Source organism: Mixophyes fleayi, chromosome 12 (genome assembly GCF_038048845.1).
Source record: "Mixophyes fleayi isolate aMixFle1 chromosome 12, aMixFle1.hap1, whole genome shotgun sequence".
NCBI lineage: Eukaryota > Metazoa > Chordata > Amphibia > Anura > Limnodynastidae > Mixophyes > Mixophyes fleayi.
The window spans coordinates 69,986,119-70,012,360 of record NC_134413.1 but is presented as its reverse complement, the minus strand read 5'-3'; the positions used below and the strand labels follow the sequence as shown (position 1 = coordinate 70,012,360).

The window sequence follows — 26,242 nt, the reverse complement described above, 5'->3', positions numbered from 1 at the left end:
AACGACACATTTTGTTAGATATTTTACCCTTTTTTGATGTTTGATAAAATAAAATAAATTAGTTACAGCACTTTCAACGGTGAAAGCCACTTTCATTTTGAATTATTGTTTTTAAAGTAGTTTTTATTGTTAAGCTTATTTGCAATTTTGCAAAAGTGACTGAATTTTCACATTAGATAAAATCGGTCGTAGTTGCCAAGTTCCATAAAATGACTAACATACGAAAAGCATTTTTTTATAGATATATTATAAATTGATTATTTCTTGAAAGTGACTTTCAAATTAATTACATTCAAAAAGCTATACACAATTTGTATTCAATTTTATTTAAAGGGAAAAAGTATAGAACACATTTTTTTATTCAGTTTACCTTTATGATATTTTCTACTTTTTAGAATTATCCTTTTTTGTTTTTTATTTTTTAAAACCTAAACTATAAGCCAATTCTATAATATATGATCTAGTTTTTGATTCCTATAACACACGCTTCTTCGGGCTCATTAACATACTCATTTGCATAACATAAATTAACTTAAAATTCACTACTTTTTTTTATAGACTTTGGCTTATAGCTAAAGAAACATTTTATTTCACTTTTACTTCAGCTTTTTACAGCTCATCGTATCGTTTCATTTGAATTTTAAACTGTACTAAAAATCTCGTTCAACGATGGAACGATGTCGTTCCGATTCTGCAGTGTGTATGTACTCAGGACCAGCAGTGTCCATAGATCTCTATGCAGTGTGCAGAGTCATCATCTTTTCAGCCGATGGTTATGACAGATGAAGAGCACAGATCTGAAGGCAAATCTTGTAAATCATGTATAGTGTGTACACATAAATCAACATGCTGATCGGGACTTTCAGTCGTTGGTTAAATCGTTAACTATTTTGCATCAGAATGAATTTTTGGTAGTGTGTACCCAGCCTCATTTAGCCACCCACAGGCTATATGTTTTCCTACCAGCTCATGCATAGGTGTTCGCACCACACACTCCTCTCTGAACTGGAAGTGGGAAGTCAGCAACTGTCTTTGGTTCCTGTGTATTGGCTGGGAGCCACGAGAAGCGCTTTGTCCTGAATTAGAAGGGCAGTTCCAATTTAAAGGGACAAATCCACGGTCCCGCCAGCCAGGGGTGTTTCACCCCTCTTTGGACAGTCATAATGCTGCGCAGGATGTGCAGTTAGATCACAAACACCATTCTGAAGAAAATGCTTCTTACTAGTGTAAAACTATAGAATGTAAAAATACTTTCCCATAGCTCTGCCCTTTAAAGTTTGAAAATGTTCACATCAACATTATAAACTGATAAATTGAATGATTATTAATGGAAAAGAAAAATATGTAAAAATGGCCAACGGTACGTACATGATGTGTGAGAAACTAGGGCACCAAGAATATATTCGGAAATCCCAGTACATAATGTACAGGCATGACCGTATAGTATGTACAATGCCTGTGCGTGATGTCATAGGATGAGAATTACAGGTAGCACACGTTAGTCATTATTCATTTGCAATTCACAAGCTCTTCGTTCCCCTAGGGCTGTCTGTGTGGATCTAATTATGTCATGAGCTCAAATATAATACCAGCGAGCGCACTATGCAGTCACAAGACTTGTGAACACTGAGAGTAACCAGACTATATTTATTATTTATGGGACTCTACTCTAATATTCTACACAGGACCGCATCTGAAAGACAGACAGGTAAGCAATTATTTAGTCTATCCGAGTGTTCATTATTATTTATTTTTGTTTCCAAATCATTGTAGTAAAGGTATTTTTGGCAACTTTATATCAATAATTGCACCCAACTAGCTATTATTTGTATTATATAGACAACTATTAGGTTTAGTTAATAACACAATGCAAATACATTCATTGTAACACCTATGAGAGCCTTTGTTAGTCTGTTGCAATCGCGACTTTTCTGATTTTGATATGATCAAAAAAAACAACCAAAAGACCCGTTTTTAAATAGAAATGTAGGTTGCTAAATGTTCACAGTTAAAATCAACAATGACGTTGGTATATTTAATGTTTTATTTTGCTAATTTAGTAAAGATTGTTCTATTTTAATTGTTAACGATCATTAATGATCAATTATTAGAATAATATGTCCAACTCTTTGGACATTGACCATTGACGTGTCTGGAAATAATATTTGTATAGTCGACTGACCTTCAAAGCTGCTATTGATCCTGGGATCCTCAATGTTAGAGGATACATGGAGTGGATGTAATGTTCTCTCCACTCCTCATAGAAGTGGACAGAATGAGAATATTTCACATTCACGGGCATTAGACTATTTATCTGATAGCTAAGAGGACTGTGAGGCACACATACGAAACGTGATAACTGCATTGCATTATTCTGGATATTAGAAGTGATCTTGGAGATCAATGACACAGCCGCCTGCATCCGTTCCTTATAATATACAGCAGTGGGTACATTTCCCCCTAGATTACTGAGTTGAATGGTGTACATGAAATAAATGGGAGTGCTTATGCGTAACTAACTTTTTTCACCATGCCGTCTTTCACTGCTCCAATGTTAAAAGTGAGGTGCTTTTGAAGAGCAGGCAGAGAGTGACTGACAGTTTTGCCTGACTTGCCTTTGCAGAAATGCACTCTGGGGATTGATGGATTCCTACACAGGGGCTGGGCCAGTGATGTCACAGAAGTTCAAATGACTGCACTCATAGCTTTTTGACCTGTAACAGAACCCATCGAGACACTAAAGAGTATATTTACTAAACTACGGGTTTGAAAAGTGGTGATGTTGCCTATAGCAACCGATTAGATTCTAGCTGTCATTTTGTAGAATGTACTAAATAAATAATAACTAGAATCTGATTGGTTGCTATAGGCAACATCTCCACTTTTTCAAGCCCGAAGTTTAGTAAATATACCAGTAAAGATGTGAGAAGAGTTTCAGCTGTCAGTAATGGAGTAGAGAGGTGATACTTGACATTTTAATAGAATTGCAATAGTTTATCAGCTAAACATTGAACAATGTTTTTACCTTCCATGTTCATATACGAAAAATTTCAATTGTGGGGTTTAGTGGTCTTTCTTGATTTCTCTTGAACCAACTCCATAGCTACCAGTGTTTAAAAATAATTTCCGAGGGCACTTTGCCAATGGAAATCAGGGGCGGACCTAGACTTTATTTTAGGGGGGGGGGCAATTTAGCATAGTCACACCCCTTTATTCTGATTGGCTGGTCCTGATTGGCTACGTTCCCTTTGATCAGCGTCTTGGCGATTTAAAATGTACGCTTGTGCTCCTGGGGGAAGGGGGGGGGGGCGATTGCCAATCACATAACATATTCATTTAGGTATAATCTCATTTATAAGGGCTGAAGATGCACTACTGCCCCGAAGCAGTAAGGATTCACACTGCTTTGACAGTCTTTGATGTGCATTTTTAAGGACATTTTTAGTAGCTAGTTAGCTCACTGACCCCCATGAACTGGTTTAGGTTATGGATCTGGATTAGCTTTGTGTTTTGGTTTTGGCAAAACCGCCCTCATGTGTTTTTTTAATTTGTTCCTACATTATTATTAACCTCAATAACACTAATTTCAAGTCATTAGCAGTCAATTTTGACCACCTCACAGGTCACAATATTATTTTCATACACTTTCGGACAAATACTGCAGCGACCTGGCTGGATGGTAAGCGACAGAGCAATGACACAAACACACAGCAGTTCCTAGCACATCTAGGACACATTGGCACACAACAGTGGCAGAAAAGAAAAGTGGTGCAAGATGGAATTGTCCTTGGGTCCGCCCTCCCTCCCACCCACTGTTATTTTGGATCTTAAAAAGGAAATCAATAGTCGCAAGATCCGACGACGTAACAATGACGTTTTGCCTCGTTTTCGATTCCGAGGGCGTGCGAAAGTACCGAGTCGCCTCGGCTCGGTACCCTTAAGTTCGGGTGTTCGGGTCTCGAGGACCGAGCCTGAGCATCTCTAAGTTTTAGATGATTCTTTAACAGAATATAGAGGAATTGAGGTGGATTTGTCCCAGAAAACAACATGGGTGTCAAACTATAAAGCGGTAGTGTGTTCCCATACCAATCTCAGATGACACTTTTTGAACCTATAAAACAGTGCATGGCTTTTAACCAATTACAAAACATGGCGGCAGTGCATACTCTATTCACTGTGCTTATACTACCATTAATTAGCTGTTGGGAGGGGTGTGATTATCTTGAGGAAAACTAAAGCAGCAGGATTTGGGGGGGCAGCGAAATGTAGACACTGAGATTTCGCCCAATATACCAAAATTACTATTGCCTTTGTTTGGTAAAGCCTATGTAACAAGGATGGTGACGGTACTTGTCCTGCCGCAATGCAACAGGATGGCGATAACAGTGGAAAACGATTGAAAAGATGCTTTACTATTTCCATAAAGCATTTTATTCAATGTTCTATCGTTTTGGTTTTTTTTTTTAAACTATTTTTTTATTTTGCAATTTTTTATTTTTTCTATTAGTGATACTGAAAGCCCAAATTTGTCTTGCACATGCAAATCCAGATCTAGTGTCCCAGTGATGTGATAAGTCCATACTTGCCCACTTTTCCAGAATGTCCGGGAGACTCCCGAATGCTGGGTAGGTCTCCCGGACTCCTGGGAGAGCAGGAAATTCTCCTGCATCATTTTGACTCCGTCATCTCCTGCAAGAGTGTGTAACCAGCTTTTATAAAAAAATTAATGCAATAGGTTCTCTTGCCCTCATGAAACGCACCTAAAACAGGGAACATTGTCACAAAAGCTGAGCTGAAGGGACTTCTGTGTTGTCTATTTTGTTTACTATTTTTACTAGTCATAACTTGCATGATAATTTTATGCATCACGTCTGTTCTGGAACAACAACTTGTGCAGTTATGTAATGTTCCACGGATTTCTGAAAGGCTCGGCACAGTGTTTGCAGTATAGTAAAATGTTGTTATGTATTTGCTGTGGACCAGTCACATTCTTTAAATGCTTCCTCTGCCAGCAAATTATTGACTTCGTGCAATGCAAGTATTGCTGCAGTACTGTCGTGTCAGTCATTCACCAGGAAGATTTCAAGATAGAGTGCATGAGTAATGATAGTGTTTAACTCCCATAGCAACACAGTATACACCTAGGAGATATTTTGTGGTGTCATAGAAAAATGGACCTATTTACAACTGTTTATTAAAGCAGGGAATAGTATGGGCCAACTAGCAATGATATTTTCATAGGCAAACCGAGGGGGGTTTGCTAATGCCTGGTAACCCCCCATCCAAGCCTGGGGTATTGTATAATTGAGATGACTGGACCCTGCCCCTGCTTCACACGGCTCTGTTTGAAAAGGGAGAGCTGTGTGCACCTAACAGTAGTGCACGCAGCATTGCCCATGTATATTATGGGGATAGGAAGAGTTGGAGAGCAGCCAAGCACTGTCTAAAATTATAACCACGCCCCCATGCATGCTGGTCACGCCCACTGGCGGCGTGGCGTGGAAACCCCTCCTCTACAAATCCTGTGTTTGCCCCTGATTTTAATGGCATAGATCCCAATCGTCCAGATTTAGGCGGGATCACCATCCTGATAGGTGGAGCTTTGCCTCAACTGGTGGGAGATTTGGGAAGTATTCTGTTGACTGACAAGACAAGTACACGCCCCCATTGTGCTGTGGCCACACCCCCTTCGCCATGCTGCCTACCCAAATGTTGTCAATAGTATGGGCAAGAATATTTTAAGACACAAGTGGGGTCAGGGTAAAGACATACTTGCTCACTCCCAAATTCCGGGTAGGTCTCCCGGACTCTCGGAAAATCATATAGTTCTCCCGCAACTTGGCCGTTGGCGCCTAAATGCAGCAAATCGCATCCTTTTGGCTCTACCCCCCCCCCCCCCCCCATGGAAAAATGACGATTTTGTTTCGGGGACCGGGCCAAAATGACGTGGTGCGCTGTCACGCGTAAAAAAACCCCACATACAAACACACACATAAAAAACGTTATATATAATATGTAACTTGCATACTTTTTTACTTTATTTTCTTTTAGATGTTATAAATAAATAAAAAGAATCTAAACAGTACTGTTTTAGATAAATGTATTTAATGCTTATATTACTCATACTCAGAAATGTGATAAAATGTACCAGTGTGGGAGCTGGCACTGCCTAGCACAAGCGGGTAATTGCTGGTGGTTTCTCCATTAATAGATTGAGCAAAGCAAAACCAAGCTACTTTGCCCGTTTTTAGTGGCAAAAGGGTTCTTTGGCTTTTAATAATTACACTTCTGTGTTCCAAAATAAGTGTATGTCACCTTTTTTTACGAGAGAGGCACAAGGCAAAAAAATAACATTGTCTTTATATTTATAGTACACTTTACGCTGTGACAGGACTTTTGACCTTGTTAGAATTTGAGGGTGAAGAAAGGTCGCAGCTCTGTTGTGGAACTTGATCTGAATTTACCATAGGGCTGTTCAGCGTATGGTTAATGGATTATATTGCATTTTTTTCAGTGTAACAAAAGATATCTTTAGGATCACCCTGGCCAGGTGCTTTAAAAGAGGAAACTCCCCTTTAAAACAAGGTGTCTCTTGCCGTCCCGGACACCAGGGTGCTGATATACTAGCTTTTGTGAGTACCCTCCCTTACCAGTGTCCATTATATGTAAGTGTAGTGTTGGGCCCTCCTGATTGGAGAAATGCAGCTACCGTGTTTATCGCTTTATTAACACAGCCCTGTATTCCAGGGGCAAACGCAGGATTTTAAGAGGGGGGTTTCCACACCGCGCCGCCAGTGGGCGTGACCAGCATGCATGTGGGCGTGGCTATAATATTAGACAGTGCTTGGCTGCTCTCCAACTCTTCCTATCCCTATAATATACATGGGAAATGCTGCGTGGACTACTGTTAGGTGCACGCAGCTCTCCCTTTTCAAGCAGAGCTGGGTGAAGCGGGGGCAGGGTCCAGCCACCTCAATTATACAGTGCCCCAGGCTTGAAGGGGGGTTTCCAGGCACTAGGAAACGCCCCTCGGTTTGCCTATGTATTCAGATCCTAAAAACATCATACAAGAAAAAAATAAACCAGATTCTAAAAAAATGCATGCCTTTGAGAGCCAGGGAAATATGTAGTGTATGTTTAAAATGACCTTGTCATACCACTATTATAGGATTCTGTAAAACAGAATAATCATTGTGGTGCAGTATCTTATGTCAGCAGCTTTACAATATTGATTGAGTGACACAAACCACATGTCGTGTGAATGTGTTTTACTAATACTATAATGTTCACCGTATCCATATTGGACTACAATATTTTTTGTCAAATGGTTGCATACGTTTGAGCATTTAAAATGACCGAAGAGGAACTCTTAGGCCCAAAGACGTTTTATGCCCAGTGAGCAGCGCGGTGGCTCAGTGGTTAGCACTTCTGCTTCACAGTGCTGGGGTCATGAGTTTAATTTCTGACCATGACCTTATCTGTGTGGAGTTTGTATGTTCTCCCCGTGTTTGTGTGGGTTTCCTCCCACACTCCAAAAACATACTAGTAGGTTATTTGGCTGCTATCAAAATTGACCCTAGTCTCTCTCTCTCTGTGTCTCTCTGTGTTAGGGAATTTAGACAGTAAGCTCCAATGGGGCAGGAACTGATGTGAATGAGTTCTCTGTACAGCGCTGCGGAATCAGTGGCGCTATGTAAATAAATGGTGATGATGATGATGCCCCTATGTGTTTTAGCCTTGGTGCTTACATTTACAACACACAAAACATTCTGGGCCTGATCCATTAAGGAACGTAAATGCCGATCTGTGCTGCATTTGGCATAAAATCGCTCTGCGTATGCCCAGAACAGCACCCTTCAATTACATTTCCAGCGGTAAATAACCCTTACTACACTCTACGCCTTCATGGCCAGAACGTGGACTGGGTGTATGCATGTAGTCAACGTACAGTAAGGGCGCACCAAGCTGGAGCGCACGCAGCAGTGTCCGATTCAAGCTCCGGCATCTCTCGGGTACAGGTTTTTCTGTTGTATCACTTGCACCAACTACAGGGCAGGTGTAAGGGGCTGATGAGAGTTGCGTATGCAGCTAGAACCTGTGTTTCCAATCAGGAGCAACTGTAAAAATCTATTTTATGTACAGTAGACATCAATAACGTCCCAATAAATTTAATTTATGGGGGGGGTGGGGGGGTGGGATAAAAATGGTGACATTAATTGAATATTTGCTTTTTCCGTGCAGTCTTTTTGGACTTTATATTCCACATATGTTTTGGACGAATCCTGCGGTCAGAGGTGGAACTAGCGTGCAGCAGACCCTATTATCTCCATGGGCCCCGAGGCACCAATGATAGTTCCACCAATGCATTGTATTATCTGTTGGAGCAGAGCGTACCTAGACCCGTATTCAACAACACACGTATCGCCAGATCCGTCCCATAGTCCAATACGGATGTGCGTATGCCCGATTTACATCACACTTGCCAACCTTTGAAAGGTGAATTCCGGGAGATCCCCAGCAGGGGGTGTGGTTGGAGTGCGGGAGGGGGCAGGGCGGGGTGAATCGCGTCATTTTGGCTTTTGGCCCTACCCCTGCTTTGGAAACGTCTTTTTGTCTCGGGGGCAAAATGATGCCATTCACAGTGAATCGGGTCATTTTGGCAAGTAAATTCCAGTATGGGGGATACTAGCCTGCTCTCCCGGGCGCCGTACCCGGATTTCGGGAGTCTTATTTAGTACATTCTACAAAGTGACAGCTAGAATCTGATTGGTTGCTACGGGCAACATCTCCACTTTCTCAGTTTAGTAAATATACCTCTTGTGAGTGATTTGGGATTTAATAAAGTGAACTGGGAAGATGCTTTAAACCACACTTCAGCAACCTGTGGCTCTCATAACTTTGGTGGGGCCACAAGTCCCAAGGCAGCTGTGGTGCTGGGGCTTGTAGTCCCCCAGGAGGAGCCAGAGGGGAGGGAGAGGCCATGTGGGGCCGAGCACTGAGTCTATCCCGTCACACAGGGGGCGGCTGGGAGGTGACAGTGACGGAGGACACCGAGGTACAGGAGGCCCGGCCGTGACACCGTCACACGTCAGGCAGACACCAGCCGCCAGGACTACAAGTCCCGACATGCTCCGCGCCCAGTAGTTGGATGGGCTGAGGCTGAACTCCTCCATCCAGCCCGAGTAGTGCGAGGTCAGAGCAGGGGGGAGCGGGGCTGGCAGCTCGGGGAGCGGCACAGGACCTGCAGGAGGAGCCGGGCCCTGGCCTGGGGATAACATGCTTCTCTCGGGCGGCGGACACACTCCAGTCCCCGGCTCCGGCCTGGACTGAGCTCGGAGCAGCCCCCACAGCGGAGTGTTAGTCAGCGGCTGAGGGACACCGGCGGGGTCCTGGGGACAGGATGACGTCCAAGGGTGAGTGTCTGTGGCCGGGGTGGTCGGTCTCCGACAACTCGGGTGGTCTCTCTCCGACAACTCGGGTGGTGATCTGTTCCCGACAACTCAGGTGGGGACTGTCTAGAGGGAGAGCTGCCCTGGGCACCACAATACACCTGAATGTAGGGGCACTTCTGTAGCTGGCACTGAGTTTGTGTAGGGGTCTTTGTAGTTGGCACTGAGCTTGGGGGGTCGTTGTAGTTGGCACTGAGTTTGTGGGGGTCGTAGTTGGCACTGAGTTTGTGGGGGTCTTTGTGGCTGGCACTGAGTTTGTGGGGGTCTTTGTAGCTGGCACTGAGTTTGTGGGGGTCTTTGTAGCTGGCACTGAGTTTGTGGGGGTCTTTGTAGCTGGCACTGAGCTTGTGGGGGTCTTTGTAGCTGGCACTGAGCTTGTGGGGGTCTTTGTAGCTGGCACTGAGCTTGTGGGGGTCTTTGTAGCTGGCACTGAGCTTGTGGGGGTCTTTGTAGCTGGCACTGAGCTTGTGGGGGTCTTTGTAGCTGGCACTGAGCTTGTGGGGGTCTTTGTAGCTGGCACTGAGCTTGTGGGGGTCTTTGTAGCTGGCACTGAGCTTGTGGGGGTCTTTGTAGCTGGCACTGAGTTTGTGGGGGTCTCTGTAGCTGGCACTGATCTTGTGGGGGTCGTTGTAGCTGGCACTGAGCTTGTGGGGGTCGTTGTAGCTGGCACTGAGCTTGTGGGGGTCGTAGCTGGCACTGAGCTTGTGGGGGTCGTTGTAGCTGGCACTGAGCTTGTGGGGGTCGTTGTAGCTGGCACTGAGCTTGTGGGGGTCGTTGTAGCTGGCACTGAGCTTGTGGGGGTCTTTGTAGCTGGCACCGAGCTTGTGGGGGTCTTTGTAGCTGGCACCGAGCTTGTGGGGGTCTTTGTAGCTGGCACCGAGTTTGTGGGGGTCGTTGTAGCTGGCACCGAGTTTGTGGCGAGGTCTTTGTAGCTGGCACCGAGTTTGTGGCGAGGTCTTTGTAGCTGGCACCGTGGTTGGGGGTATCTTTGTAGCTGGCACTGAGTTTGGGAGGGGGGTCTTTGTAGCTGGCATCGTGGTTTGGGGGTATCTTTGTAGCTGGCACTGAGTTTGGGAGGGGGGCTTTAGCTGGCACTGATAATCAGACTACTTCTTGCAACTAGCACCGAGATTGTTAAAATCATTTTGAGGTTGTTTCTTTATAGTTGGCATCCAGTTTAAGGGGAGGGTGCTGAGATTTTGAAACGGTGTCTGAGCAGCTACCTCTTTGAGTTGAGGGGGCAGGGACAGACCTCAATGGGTCTCTTTACAGCAAGCACTGATATTGAGGGTGCTTCTTTGTAGTTGTCACCCAGTTTAAGCGGACGGGGCTCTTTGTAGCTCCCACTAAGTTTGATGGGGTCCCTTTGTTGCTGACTTGGAGGAGGTGTTTGCAGTGTTTTAGTGCATTATGTCACTCGATGAAATGCTAATGAAGTATTCTCTGCAAGCTTAGTGCATTGTCTCCTATGAATTCCTGTGGTGAGAGTCTGCCTGGAATTCAATGTAGTATGTGAATGCAGGCTCTTCGGGACTGCTCCTGGGATTCTGGTGCTCTCTGCGCAGCCGTGAGTACAATCTATAGACAAAACAGCATCGAACTCTGATCACCACACCAAGAACATAGACCTGAGATTCCTAGTGAGAGACTCTGCATGATATTGCTGGAGATATGTTGACTGTGTCATGATAAACTGGGGTGCTGCTAACAAGGCCAATGTCTCATGTGATGTCATTTTTGTCTATTTTAGGCTGTTTGCATTAAACCTTTTTGTCTTTCACATGTTTGCAAGATTGTCAGAGCTCAATCCCTTCTGTGCCGCTGCTTGAAAACAGACTCGACGCCTCATGTCCCTTTGATCAGGTGTTTTGTGCATTGATAAACTTTCCCTGTGGGTGCGTCGGAGTTGGTTTTAGGCAGCGCCGGTTGCACTCTGAGTAATTGTGTGATTTTTCTGTCCCTCGACGGGGATAGTGGTTATGCTTATAACGCACGTACATGGCTTTGTATCAATCAGTGAGGTTTGTCTGACGGAAAAATCAAGCCAGGCGTTGGGCAAGTTTTAGTTTCCTCACGTAGTTAAATGATGAGAGAACTTTTTGGTGATTCAGAGGGTGTGTGGTACCGATCGAGGGGTGAGATCTTTACAGACGTAAGAATTTTTTTCTTGGTGTGGAAAAAGTATCTATAAGCTGTTATCTATTCGGTGTGAACAAAAATGTCCATTTTATGGAAGCAAGTTCTTTTTAAGCAGTTATAAGGGGCTCCTATGTCAAAGTTAAGTGATGGTTAAAACTTGGCTCTCTGGTCATGTTGGACTATGATTCCCATAATCCTCTGCTTTCTTGCTGGTTGACCGCTGACTCATGTTTCAGCAGGTTAGATATGAAAGTCTGGTGGTCATTTGAATTGAAATTTTACATGACTTGCAAACTTTATAGTGATATACGAGATATGATATTTCTGCATCGCTGAGTGCTCTCTGAAGCTAGTAGAATTATAGTATTGAAAATCTTTTGCTATATGAGATTTTTTTAAAATTTTTGTCTGTTGTTTATTATCGCTGTAGTTTGTTACATTAAAGTTCAGTCTCTACTGCACCTCTTTCTTTTTCCGACTTGGACTATGTTCTGTATTGTGTAATTCTCTTATCTAAACTGAAGACATTCCCATGTTAACATTTATGACCTTAATAAGCTTGCCTGCTCGATCTCTGTACTGCTGAATATTTGCAACATGTGTGTTGTTTTATCACACATATGTTGCTGACATGTTGCTATAAAATACTTTTATTTTCATCTTTTTTGGGTTTTTTTTTTCTCTCCCCCCCAATATATACACGGTGAAGAGACTTTATTGTGTGTATGTGACTATAGTCACTTAGCCCTGAGTCATTTCCACTGTGGTTTCCACTGTGGTTTTTAGTGTAATCTATTATTGGATTGTTTGATTCGTATACAGTGGTAGAGCCTGTGATGTCACAGCTGCTCAAATGACTGCAGTCTCGCTGTCCCAAAGATGCTAGCGGAGCTTCAGCTGTCTGTGATGAACTGGGGAAGATGATACTTTTATTTTAAAGTGATGCTTTCAAGATATATGCAATATTACAGGGTTTTTATTAAAAGTATTTTGTCGTCTGTTTGTGACACAAACAAGCCTTAGGGGTATGTTTACTAAACTGCGGGTTTGGAAAAGTGGAGATGTTGCCTATAGCAACCAATCAGATTCTAGCTGTCATTTATTTAGTGCATTCTACAAAATGACAGCTAGTATCTGATTGGTTGCTATAGGCAACATCTCCACTCTTTCAAAAACGCACTTTAGTAAATCTAGCCCCTTTAGACTTTTATTTTTTTATACGTTTTCAAGGGAGAGAAGCGTTTGGATGGGGCTTTTGGGGTTCTACATGTGAAATCAGCGCTAGATAATGTACTGTTGTACCTCTAAAGAGATATCATAACACTTGTCTAATAACAGATGTTATTAGGTTGGCTTAGTTGCAAAGTAATAAAATGATTATGAAATAAACACTCATCTGAATTACTTTGCATGTCTGAATCACGCTAGTCGTCGCAATCCTTTTACCACGGAGCCTTGTATTATTCCACAGCCAATGTCTTCATCGGCTTCAGGACAGAATCTGATTCACAAGCGTCTGAACGGGTCAGACTGGCACACGGCGTCGCCCGCAAAGTTGGCACGAGTCTGGCGTTCAAGTTGTTTGTTTGACTTGCTGTGTGACTGATGATTTTGGAAAGGCGTCGTCCTTACAGGTTAAACTTTTTTTTTAATTTTTATTTTTCTCTATGTCGTAATCTAGTTTTTCAGAAATAATTTTGCCAGGGTGGCTGACGATTTTTATTCTCTCCCGATTTAAAAATTTGGGTTTCCGGTGTGAAGGCTCCGTAGTGCAGGAGTAATGTTTGTCATTCCAGCTGAGTAACCTGCTATGTGGTATATATGATCTTCAGTCTGATGTCCTTTGTGATAAGATTGAAGGTAACGCTGACATATATCCAATGTATTGTGTATGTCCTTTTTTTTTTTTTAAATAAAACTTTATTAGGATGACACACAATACGGTATCATGTGAGTGTATTGGGGCATAGGGGTTACACTTTAATTTTTTCTGTACTTTATGGCTTCGGTTTTGACAGCTGGGCTTTAGAGTGTGATAAAGAAAATCACTATATCAGTCTGGACGCTTGTATCTCTCGGGTCAGTAAAAGATAATATGGCTTGCCTGCGAAAGACAGGAAATAAAAGCATTGCACATATTCACCCACGCAGTACGTACAGGGTTAGAAAATAGATTTATTTATCTTTTTTAAATGTGCAGACAAAGGTAAAATGAGATTTAAAGCTGAAGTTATTTTTGTACTCCCCTATAACACCAGTCAGGTGACGTTGTGCCATGAGTCATTATTGAAAACGAATACATCGTTTTTACCCACACTTAACGGCCTAGTGATTAGCTAGGTCAGTGATGACTAACCTGTGACACTTCAGGTGTTGTGAAACTACAAGTCCCAGCATGCTCTGCCAGTAGATAACTAGCTGATAGCTGCAAAGCATGCTGGGGCTTGTAGTTTCATAACACCTGGAGTGTCACAGGTTAGCGATCACTAAGCTAGGTGGAAGGTTTACTGTTATTGTTGGGGATTCATGTGATACAAGTGGTTTTAATTTTGGGATATGTGAAATCCAGGTTTCGCTGGACTACTAACCGTGGCTTAAGGGCGGGTAGAAGGCCATTTTGTGAGCCGAACCATTGCAGGGAAGAACATATTCCTTCCATGGGAACTTTTGCCTGGTGAATATCAGTCTAGTGCCTCAGTAGTATTATGGGTTTCCTAGTGGACGGATTGGATGTATTGGTTCGGCTCGCAGGATGGTTGCCGGAAACTGGTGCTCTTGAAGGTTTGTAAAAATATCCAGAATTCAGTAAGTGTTATATTTGACTGATATGGTTCAAGGATGAGTTTTCGGATTTCTCACCAAAGCTACTGTGACGTTACAACTAGGGATGTAGAGAAGGGAGGGGGACCTGGCTTTATTATTATTATCATTTATTTATATAGCGCCACTAATTCCGCAGCGCTGTACAGAGAGCTCACTCACATCAGTCCCTGTCCCATTGGGGCTTACAGTCTAAATTCCCTAATATAGACAGACAGACAGACACACCAATTTTGATAGCAGCCAATTAACCTACTAGTATGTTTTTGGAGTGTGGGAGGAAACAGCAGCACCCGGAGGAAACCTACCCAAACACGGGGAGAACATACAAACTCCTCACAGATAAGGCCATGGTCGGGAATTGAACTCATGACAGTGCTGTGAGGCAGAAGTGCTAACCACTAGGCCACCGTGCTGCCTGTGTAGTGGGAGAAGTTGCCAAACCAGGTCCCCAAGAAGTCGCTGTACGGGGCCCCGAAATGTCTCTTGCTGGCCCTGATCGCAACAGCGCCTCATAACCAATCGGCTTCGTTCAGTGGCATTCAATAATCACCAAATGGAGCAACCTGGTTGGAGGGCAGTGTGAGAGGATTATTAATTGCTAATTATCTGTGACATTTCCAAGGATCACATTGACCGCAGAGCTGGCTGAATCTGTTTTGCCAGGCGCCGTGGCCTGGAAAACTTGATCAGGGGTGAACTTCCCCTAACGAATGTGCCTCTCTCAACCTCTAAGTGCAAGGTGTTCCTGGTAATATTATTCCAACATGTCCTATTTGCTCTTGCACTGACTGGCTTGGTTCACGCGTCTAGCTGTAGTCATTACCCGTATTATAATTACCATTTTCCACCCAGATAACGAGGGAGCAGTCAGTTCGCCGGTTAGATGAGCAGAAGGGTCTGGTCTCTGACATAGACTCGGAGGTGTCACTGAGCGTTGGCGGATAATTTAATCAACACATTCAGAAATCTATTTATAACGAGCTATTTATGTCTTAGGCCTAGATTTCTTTTTTCGTCTAGCCAGGAATGGTTGACTTTGTGTGTTGCTGGAGTTTTCGTACTAAAGTAAAGTTTCTCTTCACTTTAAAAAAATAAATAATAATAAAACTTTCTATTTCATACTGAATAGGAATCTTTGCATCCAGTTTGATCAGCTGCCCTCAAGGGTTTACCATTAGTGGATTTTTTTTTTATGTTAAACGGAAAGGGCTTGAAAATGGTAAAACCCTGCTTACTTTGCCATAACAACCAGAGGAACAAAGTGAGAGCTTCCTCTGTCTGAACTACAAGTCCTCTTAAGCTGGGTACACACTACACTGTTTTCGTCCAATAATCGGCTCAAACAGCCGACATACGACCTCTCGTTCAAAAGTCGGGTCAGTGTGTGCAGTGACACGATGGTCGAAAGTCTGCCCAAATGGACGATTGTCGCCTCATTTGGTTGGTCGTACCGTTTAATATTTTCATTCCAATCTCGTTTCCGTTGTGTACTGTGTATAAACTTCCGACCGATTCACAACAGTGAGTACGAAATTACAGTCATTGCTCACGACAACATGGCTGTAAAAAGTCGTTAAAGGGACGTCCGCTCTTCCCTTTATCGTCCTAAACAAGGCTAGTGTGTATGCAGTCCATGGACTGAGCGATCGGACCATCGGTCGCATGTAAAATCGCTCGGCATAAAAAGTTGGTGGAAATTTCTGTAGTGTGTACCCAGCTTTACAGATTGCGGGACAAGATCCAGGCGTATAGTTTGGTCAAAGACTAAAACCAAAATCACCTTTTCTTGCCGAAAGAGTTTTATTATGATTGAGCAGTACAGTGGCACAGTGGTTAGCACTTCTGCCTCACAGCACTGGGGTCATGAGTTTGATTCCCAACCATCGCCTGTGTGGAGTCACGAAATTACAGTCATTGCTCATAACAACATGGCTGTAAAAAGTCGCTAAAGGGACGTCCGCTCTTCCCTTTATCGTCCTAATTTTCATGACTGTGTGGAGTTTGTATGTTCTCCCCGTGTTTGCGTGGTTTTCCTCCGGGTGCTCCGGTTTCCTCCCACACTCCAAAAACATACTAGTAGGTATTAAAATTGATCTTAGTCTCTCACGGTCAGTGTGTGTATGTTGCGGAATTTAGACTGTAAGCCCAATGGGGCAGGGACTGATGTGAGTGAGTTCTCTATACAGCGCTGCAGAATCAGTGGCGCCAAATAAATAAATGGTGATGATGATGATTACGCAAAAGGCTGTAAATATTGTATAATGCTGAGTAATGAAGTTGTGAATAATAATATTCATGTTGCAAGCATGCTCATGCCTTCTGTAAAGGTTGGGCTACACTTACGACCTCATCCTGCAGTTTATTCCTTGTAACCCATCGATTGCGACAGCTGGACGCTGTCCCCAGTTGCTTGTATTTTTCTCCCGACTATCAGGCAAAAAACAATAGCTGTTTGCCGTCAAGCTGTCTTCCGACAACTAGACTGAAATACCGCTCGCTGTGCCTCTACTGCTGGCAGAAGACGGCATAACAGTCCGCTAGATAGTGTAGATAGTCCCATAAGGACTGAGTAGTTACAGCAAGAAAACAAGTGGCTAGCAGCACTGCCTGCTAATGTAAGCAGTTAATTACAGGTCCATAGGGGTAACGGTGTAGCCCTCGGTGTGTCTATGTTGCCTACCGATCTATTGTTCTTGAATATCTCCTATCACCCCCCAGGAGCCCTCCTGTCACTCTTAATAATGTGTGATCAATATCTATTGTCATTGGGGTGTGGTGTGACATAATTGGGGGTATCCCACTAATTGCACACTTTTTTTAATTTTCACAGTCTTTGTACAGCACTCCTCCTTTCTACTAGCCCCCCCTTCATTATAGCAGCAGCTGCTTATACCACCTATAGTCTCTGTGCTTAAATGCGTTGAAGGGTTTTAATATCGTTAAACACCTCCCCCTTTATAACACCAGTTTTTTGTTTGTGTTTTCGTACGACCGTAACGAAAACAGAGCACTGTACTTGTATTGTTTTGCTTGAGCGTAATAATTCTGGGGGAAGAAACTCCTAGCTATAAATGGGTTCAATTCTTACAACAAACAATGTATTTTTTGCAAAAGATAGAGACGCGTTCCAATCCCACTCGTCTCCTCCGCACATCATGTGTAGTATCGCGTCTGTTTGGTACATTTTTTTTACTTTTAATGCCAGTTTGCAGTAAAACATTTGCTATCCTCTGTAAGCAAAATTCTCTGCCTCCGATCTGTTCCTGCTGTAGACCAAACCCCTGTCCATCTTTGCTTCCAAATTGTCCTTGTTTTCGTTTCCTATGTTGATCTTTATAGTGAAACGCTTTCATTTTCTGCTCGTAGTGTCTGACTGCAAATGTGAATGTAATAGAGGTGATGTTTAGACATTGGTTATGCTAATACTTGCGTTGGTTCTATAAAGGTGCATCATCATCATCATCATTTATTTATATAGCGCCGCTAATTCCGCAGCGCTGTACAGAGAACTCGCTCACATCAGTCCCTGCCCCATTGGAGCTTACAGTCTAAATTCCCTAACATAGACACACACGGAGCGGAAGAGACTAGGGTCAATTTGATAGCAGCCAATTAACCTACCAGTATGTTTTTGGAGTATGGGAGGAAACCGGAGCACCCGGAGGAAACCCACGCTAAGACCGGGAGAACATACAAACTCCACACAGATAAGGCCATGGTCAGGAATCGAGCTCATGATCCCAGTGCTGTGAGGCAGAAGTGCTAACCACTGAGCCACCGTGCTGCCCATCTCTTATGTGGAGACTATCCTTATGATTTATATTTAAAAGGTAATGCTATCCCAAAATAAAAACTGTGGAGGTGTAATACCAGGAACCCCTGTAAACTGTATTTGCCATATTTCCATGGCTGCTTCCTCCAGCGTTGATATCTGGGAAGCGCGTAAAGAAATTGCTGTTTGTTTGTAACACAGATACTGATTGGTTAGAGCCATGGCTCAGTGCAGTCACCGTCCGTTTTAGCGGGGAACTGCGGCGACGGGTGACCATTCTGTTAGTTTAGGGGTAGGGGGTATTTGATAACTATTGTAGGGTGGATTTATCCTTAAAACATAGATTTATGAAGAATATTATTTTTATAAACAGAGGCCGTTTTCACTTAATGTTAGGAATAGACAACGCTACCGGTTGGTGGTTCACTTGTAGCGTGTCTTTGAGCTTTCATGTTGTGTTATTCACTATGCTGCAGAGGTACATTATCGCCAATTAGCTTGTAGTTGTCTCTGTAGCTTAGGTAGTGTGACAGATGCTGATTATTTTGGTGTATATATGACCTTATTCCTGCATAGGATAAAACGCTGCTCACCGTATATAAACACAAACGCACACACACTCCAAATCAGTACAGCAGAAAGATGGACTGGACGATCTGTAACTGCTTCTAAGAATACCACCTTAAATTTCTTGGTTTACAGGTGCTTTAAAGGGAAACTGTCCAGGTATCAAATACTCTGTTTTACATAGTGTCCTGGGGCCTGATTCATTAAGGATCTTAACTTGAGAAACTTCTTATTTCAGTCTCCTGGACAAAACCATATTACAATGCAAGGGGTGCAAATTAGTATTCTGTTTTGCACGTAAGTTAAATACTGACTGTTTTTTCATGCAGCACACACATATCAACTTTAAATGTCAGTGTACAAATAAGCTATCAAGTATTTGTGTGCTACATGAAAAAAACAGTCAGTATTTAACTTATGTGCAAAGCAGAATACTAATTTGCACCCCTTGCATTGTAACATGGTTTTGTCCAGGAGACTGAAATAAGAAGTTTCTTAAGTTAAGATCCTTAATGAATGAGGCCCTTGTTTACTATGTATTTCCTATAAAGCACAAATCCCCTTCTAAAATATCCCTGCACGCCGAACGTAGGATGAGATTGGTGTTCCTGCCCGGTTCCTCGGTGCCTCACAAGGAAGCCACCTGGGTGTGAGCAGGATATATTTTTAAGGGGGTCGGTTAGGGGTGGATGGTGTTAGTACACAACACATTATGTCCTACAAAGATGGCCTCTTTAAATAATAATAATAAATCGGCCAAACCAGAGAAAATTCTTTGAGGTAAAAAACAAATAAATAGTATGGTGATCCTTGAATTATTTAACATAAAGTAGTGAAGATAAAGAACTAAGAACTATAAATAATGTAAGTACTTCCTTGGTGTGTGTGTGTGTGTGTGTGTAGCTTAATTCCCAGAAATAGACCCCGTCTCCAGACTACCTCTAGGGACCTGTCCCTTTCAACGAAGAGCAAATATTTTTTACGTCGTGGCTGCTTAGCACACGTGCACAAAGCTCTCGCTTGTCAATACAGCGAGCGGGCTGCCATGAGAATGCCGAATCCTCATTTCTCTAAACACAACTGCCACAGGCTGACATATCTGGGAATCCAAGTTGACTTAAGTCAGTGTGTTAAATTACTTGAGCATAGAGGAAACATGCAGCCAGCCACTACTAGCTCTCGTAATCACCTTATAGGAACGTGCACTTGTTTTTCCTGCCAGTCTTTTGGATGATCACAGTTACAATATTCTACAAACTGACCGCAATAATCCTATACGTGATAACTTTTTTTTTTTTAGTCAAGATTGCTGATCACTGGTCGATAACCTGTATTCCAGTGCACGTAAAACTTCGCTCGCATTCTTATTAAATGATTTTTCCTATTTTTTTTTTTATTGCTTTCCTCTGACCTGGTGGCTCAGGGCTGGCTGGATAATGGTGGGTTTGCGATCGGATCACCTCTGGCTATTGCTAGTGTGCATTGCTTGTACGATAGTGTGATTGTCACCGACTACATTTCTTCGTGGTTAAGGCTGGGTACACACTGCAGAAAGGATTGTAAGTCCCGATCAGCAGCTGATTCATGTGTACACACTATACACATTTTACATGATTTACCGTCAGATCTGTGCTCTTCATCTGTCATAACCATCGGCTGAAAAGATGGTGACTCCGCACACTGCATAGAGATCTGTGGACACTGCCGGTCCTGAGTGCTTACACACTGCAGGATTGGAACGACATTGTTCCATCGTTGAACGAGATTTTCAATCCGTTTTAAGAATCAAATGAAACGATACGATGAGCTTTGGAGCGTACACACTAATGCGATATGGGGCCCAACGGTCGTTTATCCTGCGATTGGGCCGATAATTGGCTAAAAATCCTGTAGTGTATACCCAGCCTAAGGAAAATATTTGTTGACTAGATAGTTGCACTCAGCAGGCAAGGCCCAGCTGCGCCAATTCATTAATAGCCAGATTCTCCCAAAAATTGCCCAATGAATCAGAGCGAAATCCCTCAAGCACTCATTGGCTATATATATTATTTAACAAAACAGCCCTGAGCGCGTGAAATTATTGATTTAAAAAAATAAATAATGATGGTATGTATTTGCAATATTTACCTATACGTTGCAAAGTCATAATTTTTACAAGGCCAGGGTAATGGCATTTTATTGATCTCGCCTCAGCAAGATGCATTAACGTATTTACTTGTCATGGATATAGCTAACCCGCATGACTTATTGCGGGAACTAAAACATGTCGCCTTAATATTTTTGCTATGGCATAAAGGTTAGGATGGCAGCAGTAACTAGACCGTACCAGCAATGCGCAGATAAACTTAGTGGATCCACTCTATGGAGAATGGGCGCAGTTCAGCATTTAGCTGAACTACAATTCCCACGATGCGCAGCAAGGCGCTGGCCGACGAGCACTAGGGGATAAGTACTTGCAGGTCGTGAGCAGGTTTACAGAGGGAAGCTGTCCTTGCCTTCTGTACTTGTACCGATTTTAGTTTATGGGGGATGAGTGTGCAGAAATGCCATTAGCCTGAGACCGTTTTGTGTTTTATGCATATTTCAGCACTGATATCATAGTATAGAGGAGGAGGTTGTTGACCTTTTTTTCAGAATTCCCGACCGCTTAGAATTTAGCGGGTGAGCAGTGACTGAGAAATGCAGATTGGGGTATTTTAATCCTATTTTGCAACTTGTTACAAGTATATATTGACCCTGGGTTGGAACTCTGTACCCGTACGTGAATATTCCTGTGGCCTAACTACTATCACTGTGATATGTAATTGTACACGTTGCATATATGTGATGTGGCTCGCCGGTTGCAGAGAAGGAATAGAAGACGTTACTGAATGCAGTTGCAGAGCGATTTTCTGAATGTCTGGTGTATCATTCTGCTTGTGTGTTGGCGTCGTACTGGAACAGCGACTGGCAGTGGTGTACGTTGGGCCCATTACATGTGCAGAGCAATCAGGCGGTACCTAGGTCAAGTGAGTATCCTCATCTTGCTGTTCGCGCCAAGAGTGTTAAAGGAACATTATCACTATAAATATTTGTGCAGACAGCGTAAGAGGGGTGGACAAACCGCAGGTATCGTGTAGCTGCTGCACATTTACTGCTGGAGAGTAACTCCGTCAGGGTATTGCCTGTACAGTTCTGTGCATTTGCATCTTCACTGCAACAAGCAAACCGACTACCTGAATTTAATATATATTAAAGTATCTATTGTTGAGCTGATATATGAAATGTCTGGCGTATGTCCATTGTCTTTCACCACTCTCTGAAGCAGCTTATCTTGTTAGGATTGATTATCCTGTATTGGAGTGTGACTGACAGGCTTGCAGGATTGCTGATTAGAACCGAGGGGGCTGGGGCAGTATAGTTGTAACAGCTAACTGATTATAATTTCAGCCTTTTGACCCGTATCCGATCTCATTCAGACGCTGTCCGAAAAGATGGCGTTGATTCAGCTTTGCGTTTGAGTGGGGAGGTCTATTAAACAGTGTTTTGTTTTGTTTTTAAACTTGACTTTTACGCTTCCTATGTGAACATTCCAATTTCGTGACTTAGCTGTCTTTTAATTGACCGGCTTATTTATTCAGTCTCCTGTTTCGCTCTAAACCGTATGTTGACAGTTGATTTGTATTGTTTGTGCTTGTGTGGTTTCCAGGTTCTAATTCATTAAATAGTGCCTTCTGTTTGGTTAAAGGATGTAATTAGACAGGCGGGGAAATTCCCAAATCCTTAATTGCCATGGTCTCTAGATAAGTAATCGGTCAGTATAGGTTTGAGTAGGACATCAGTGGAGTAACCAGTCTTAAGAGGCCGTCAGGAATACAGCCCCATAGCAATGCTCTTGTGTGTGTTGCTGATCTATGCTCCCTACTCTCACCCGACCCGTAGCTAGACTGTCGCGCCACAAGGGGTTAAGTACATCTGTGCCGCAGGGAACAAGGTGTTCGGCATGTGGCAGGGGTATTGCGTATTACGTTTCCGGCCCTATAATAGCAGCGTGCCATCTGCCGCATCCAGGACCGTCCTGGTCACTGGCAGGCTAAGCTGATTTACCACCAGCCCCCGGGGGCTAAAGCTGCAGCAGCGTCCAAGGTTCTGTCGTTCAGTTTCTCATGTAGAAGCTTGAATAGGGTTCCATTGTACCCATTGTTCTGGGAATGTTACATGGAGACACTTGTGTGCTTTTTTGTTCATTTTGAATATTTAAAACTTTATAAAGAAGATTACAAAATATTCTTGGTTGCCTTTCTAAAAAGGTGACTTTATTTGGTAAGAATAGAGGTGGCTGTGTGACCCTAACTAGTGTAGTGCACAGAGGATTTAATGTGCAGCTTTAATTTGATCAATATTCCAAAACATTCGGCAGGAGCATTGACACTTACTGTCTACTTGTCAGACTCTCAGGTTTGTTGTCAGCCAGTGCGCTCTCTCGCTGGAAGCAAGACTTGCGGGTTCACCATCTCTACAGTCCATAGGGAACTCTACTGAGCGTTTCCTTGTTTGATATGTGTTCCAGTGAGCACGTCCTTTAAGTGATGAGGTGCAAATAATGAGGCTATTTTAAAGACTGCACACATATTGCTGTATACAGTATAATTTTGAATGTTGAGTAGACTGAATGAACTTGCAAGTTACCAACAGAAGATAAACTGGGATTTGCAGTATATAATCCAACATACTAGCCCATACTTGCCAACTCTCCCTGAATGTCAGTGAGACTCCCTGAAATAGGGGTGATCTCCCTCACTCCCTGAAGAGTCTGGCATTCTCCCTGATGCTGAGCCAGTACAAGACGTGGTTGGCTTCGCCATCTGTGGCATGATGACATAGTTCAGAAATGGAGGTGGCCATTTTCATGGAGACCAAGATTTAATCAGACGTGACGGGTACAACAACATGACATCAGTAATGGAGACAGAAATGTAAAAGACACTTCAGTCTCTAGAGATTCATTAGCTGCTTTTCTTTAACGCATAGTTGCCTACTCTCCCAGAATGGAGACTCCCTCATTTTTGGGAGACCTCCCGGGAGAGCAGAGCAATCTCCCAGTTCTCGTTCCGCATTAGATAAGTGGCGGTGGGGTGGGGCTTAATGACGCAAATATTGCACCATCTTGGCCCCACCCCCTGCTGTAATTGTCTGGAATTGTGACAATCGCTTACGGGGAAGGGGCGGGGGGAAATACAGTCTAAATTCCCTAACACACACACACAGACAGACAGAGAGAGACTAGGGTCAATTTAATAGCAGCCAATTGGCCTACCAGTATGTTTTTGCAGTGTGGGAGGAAACCGGAGCACCCGGAGGAAACCCACGCAAACACGGGGAGAACATACAAACTCCACACAGATAAGGCCATGGTCGGGAATCGAACTCATGACCCCAGTGCTGGGAGGCAGAGGTGCTAACCATTGAGCCACTGTGCTGCCCATAGTAGTATGTGATTAGGACAGTATCGGCAATGTGCTTTCTCAAGCTATGCCCAAGAACAGGCCTTCATTTGTCCCCTCCGTGGGCCAGGCCCAGCCCATTGTAAACACGAGTTGTTAAATGCTTGATGTCCGGGCTGCAGTCTGGACATGAGTCTTACAGCTCAGTGTGTGGTCATCTACAGTTCATACTTCATTTCCAAGACCCTGACATTCTTTTGGAAGAAGGAGGCTTCTAGCAGCTGAACATGCCAACAATATTGGGTGTAGGCTGTTGCATGTCTTTCTTCTGTCTTGTTCCTAATGTCTGAAGGCTCCGTGGTGAATGTTTAGAAACAAGTTAGAGTTATACACCGATCAGCCACAAGATTAAAGCCACTGACAAGTGAGGGGAAAACATTGATTATCTGGTTGCAATGGCACCTGTCAAGGGGTGGGATGTATTAGGCAGCGAGTGAACAGTCCAGTCATGTGTTGGAAGCAGGAAAAATGGGCAACGGTAAGGGTGATGTGAATGAGTTCTCTGCGGAATCAGTGGCGCTATATAAATAAATGGTGATGATGATCTGAGCACCTTTGATAAGGGACAAATTGTGATGGCTAGACGACGGGGTCAGAGCATCCCCAAAACGGCCAGTCTTGTGGGGTGTTCCCGATATGCAGTGGTTGGTACCTACAAAAAAAAGTGGTCCAAGGAAGGACAACCGGTCATGGACGCCCAAGGCTTTTTGATGCGCATGGGGAGCAAAGGCTAGCCCGTCTGGTCCAATCCCACAGAAGAGCTATTGTAGCACAAATTGCTGAAAAAGTTAATCATCATCATCATTTATATAGCGCCACCAATTCCGCAGCGCTGTACAGAGAACTCATTCACATCAGTCCCTGCCCCATTGGAGCATACAGTCTAAATTCCCTAACACACAGACACACAGACTACGGTCAATTTGTTGCAGCCAATTAACCTACCAGTATGTTTTTGGAGTGTGGGAGGAAACCGGAGCACCCAGAAGAAAACCCACGGGGAGAACATACAAACTCCACACAGATAAGGCCATGGTCGGGAATCGAACTCATGACCCCAGTGCTGTGAGGCAGATGTGTTAACCACTAACTGCCCAGACATTTGTGTGTTTGCCATGTTGCCCAGCTGCTATTTCTTTTTCTGAACCCCAATAGCTAACCTCAGTAACTAGCCTTCTGCACTGGATAATCTGCTTGTAACTACGGGTGGATGAATAAATAAAACATGTTTGTTTAACATAGCACCTCGTGCTGTCAACAAAAACAAGAGTTATATGGAAGCCATGGGTGCGAGTACGAGCCCTGTGGAAATCATGCACCTGTAGGAGTTGGAACAATGTCCCCTTCTCAACAGCGAGGCGTGGCAGCAAAACGCGTTTGTGAAAAATAGGAACAAAGGGCATCCATAGAGCCTCTTCACCCGGGCTGTTGTGAGATGTAGCTGAGAGGTTTATTTATATCTGCTTGTTTTTCCGTTTTTATCAGTGCTCAGTTTCTCAAGCGTGTGGGTTTTTTCGCTCCCCATTTTAAAAGCACGGTCGACTTGGCAATGAAGCCTCGCACAATAATCTGCATTGTGCATCGTACGTCTGCCTCCTGCCGTTTCCTGGGCGTAAGGCGAGCCCTGTGCATTGTTTCCATCTTAGATTGAAGAGCTAAAACTTTTTTTTCGTCTATGTTCCACCTGTTCCCAAACCCGCCTGGAAAGGAATTCAGGATCACATGACCTGGGGCTTATGGATCTCATCCTACCGGATTTTGTGCGCTCAACCGGGTCGGAGCCAGGGCTGGTTAGAGATCGCCTCGAAGGTAAGGCTAGCCGGTTCCCTACTGACCACTAACCAGATTTATTGCAAGAGGCTACCAAGGTAACATCAGATGCATCCTCTAGGCCATATCCATTTACCCTCCAGCTGCTGACACGGGGCAGCCATGATATGTCCTGGACCAATTTTCGGAAGGATGCACTTTATTAATTCACTTGACATCAGTGATGGCAACGGTTCCCA

The 26,242-nt window shown here is 43.5% G+C and overlaps 1 protein-coding gene across 4 annotated transcripts in view; it reads left to right on the top strand.

Annotated features, from left to right (window-relative positions):
* The first annotated feature begins 1,629 nt into the window (after positions 1 to 1,629).
* The window catches only part of OTUD7B (OTU deubiquitinase 7B), a 52,429-nt gene continuing 27,816 nt past the window's right edge, over positions 1,630 to 26,242 (top strand). Inside the window, exon 1 of one of the 4 annotated variants that reach the window (XM_075192728.1) lies at positions 1,630 to 1,708. In XM_075192728.1, coding sequence (XP_075048829.1) covers positions 1,657 to 1,708 — 52 coding nt within the window. In that variant the 5' untranslated portion in view covers positions 1,630 to 1,656. Of the gene's footprint in view, positions 1,709 to 9,075; positions 9,414 to 10,706; positions 11,017 to 25,913; positions 26,043 to 26,242 lie in introns of those variants that run through there. The other 3 variants (XM_075192729.1, XM_075192730.1, XM_075192727.1) reach the window with 3 other exon arrangements.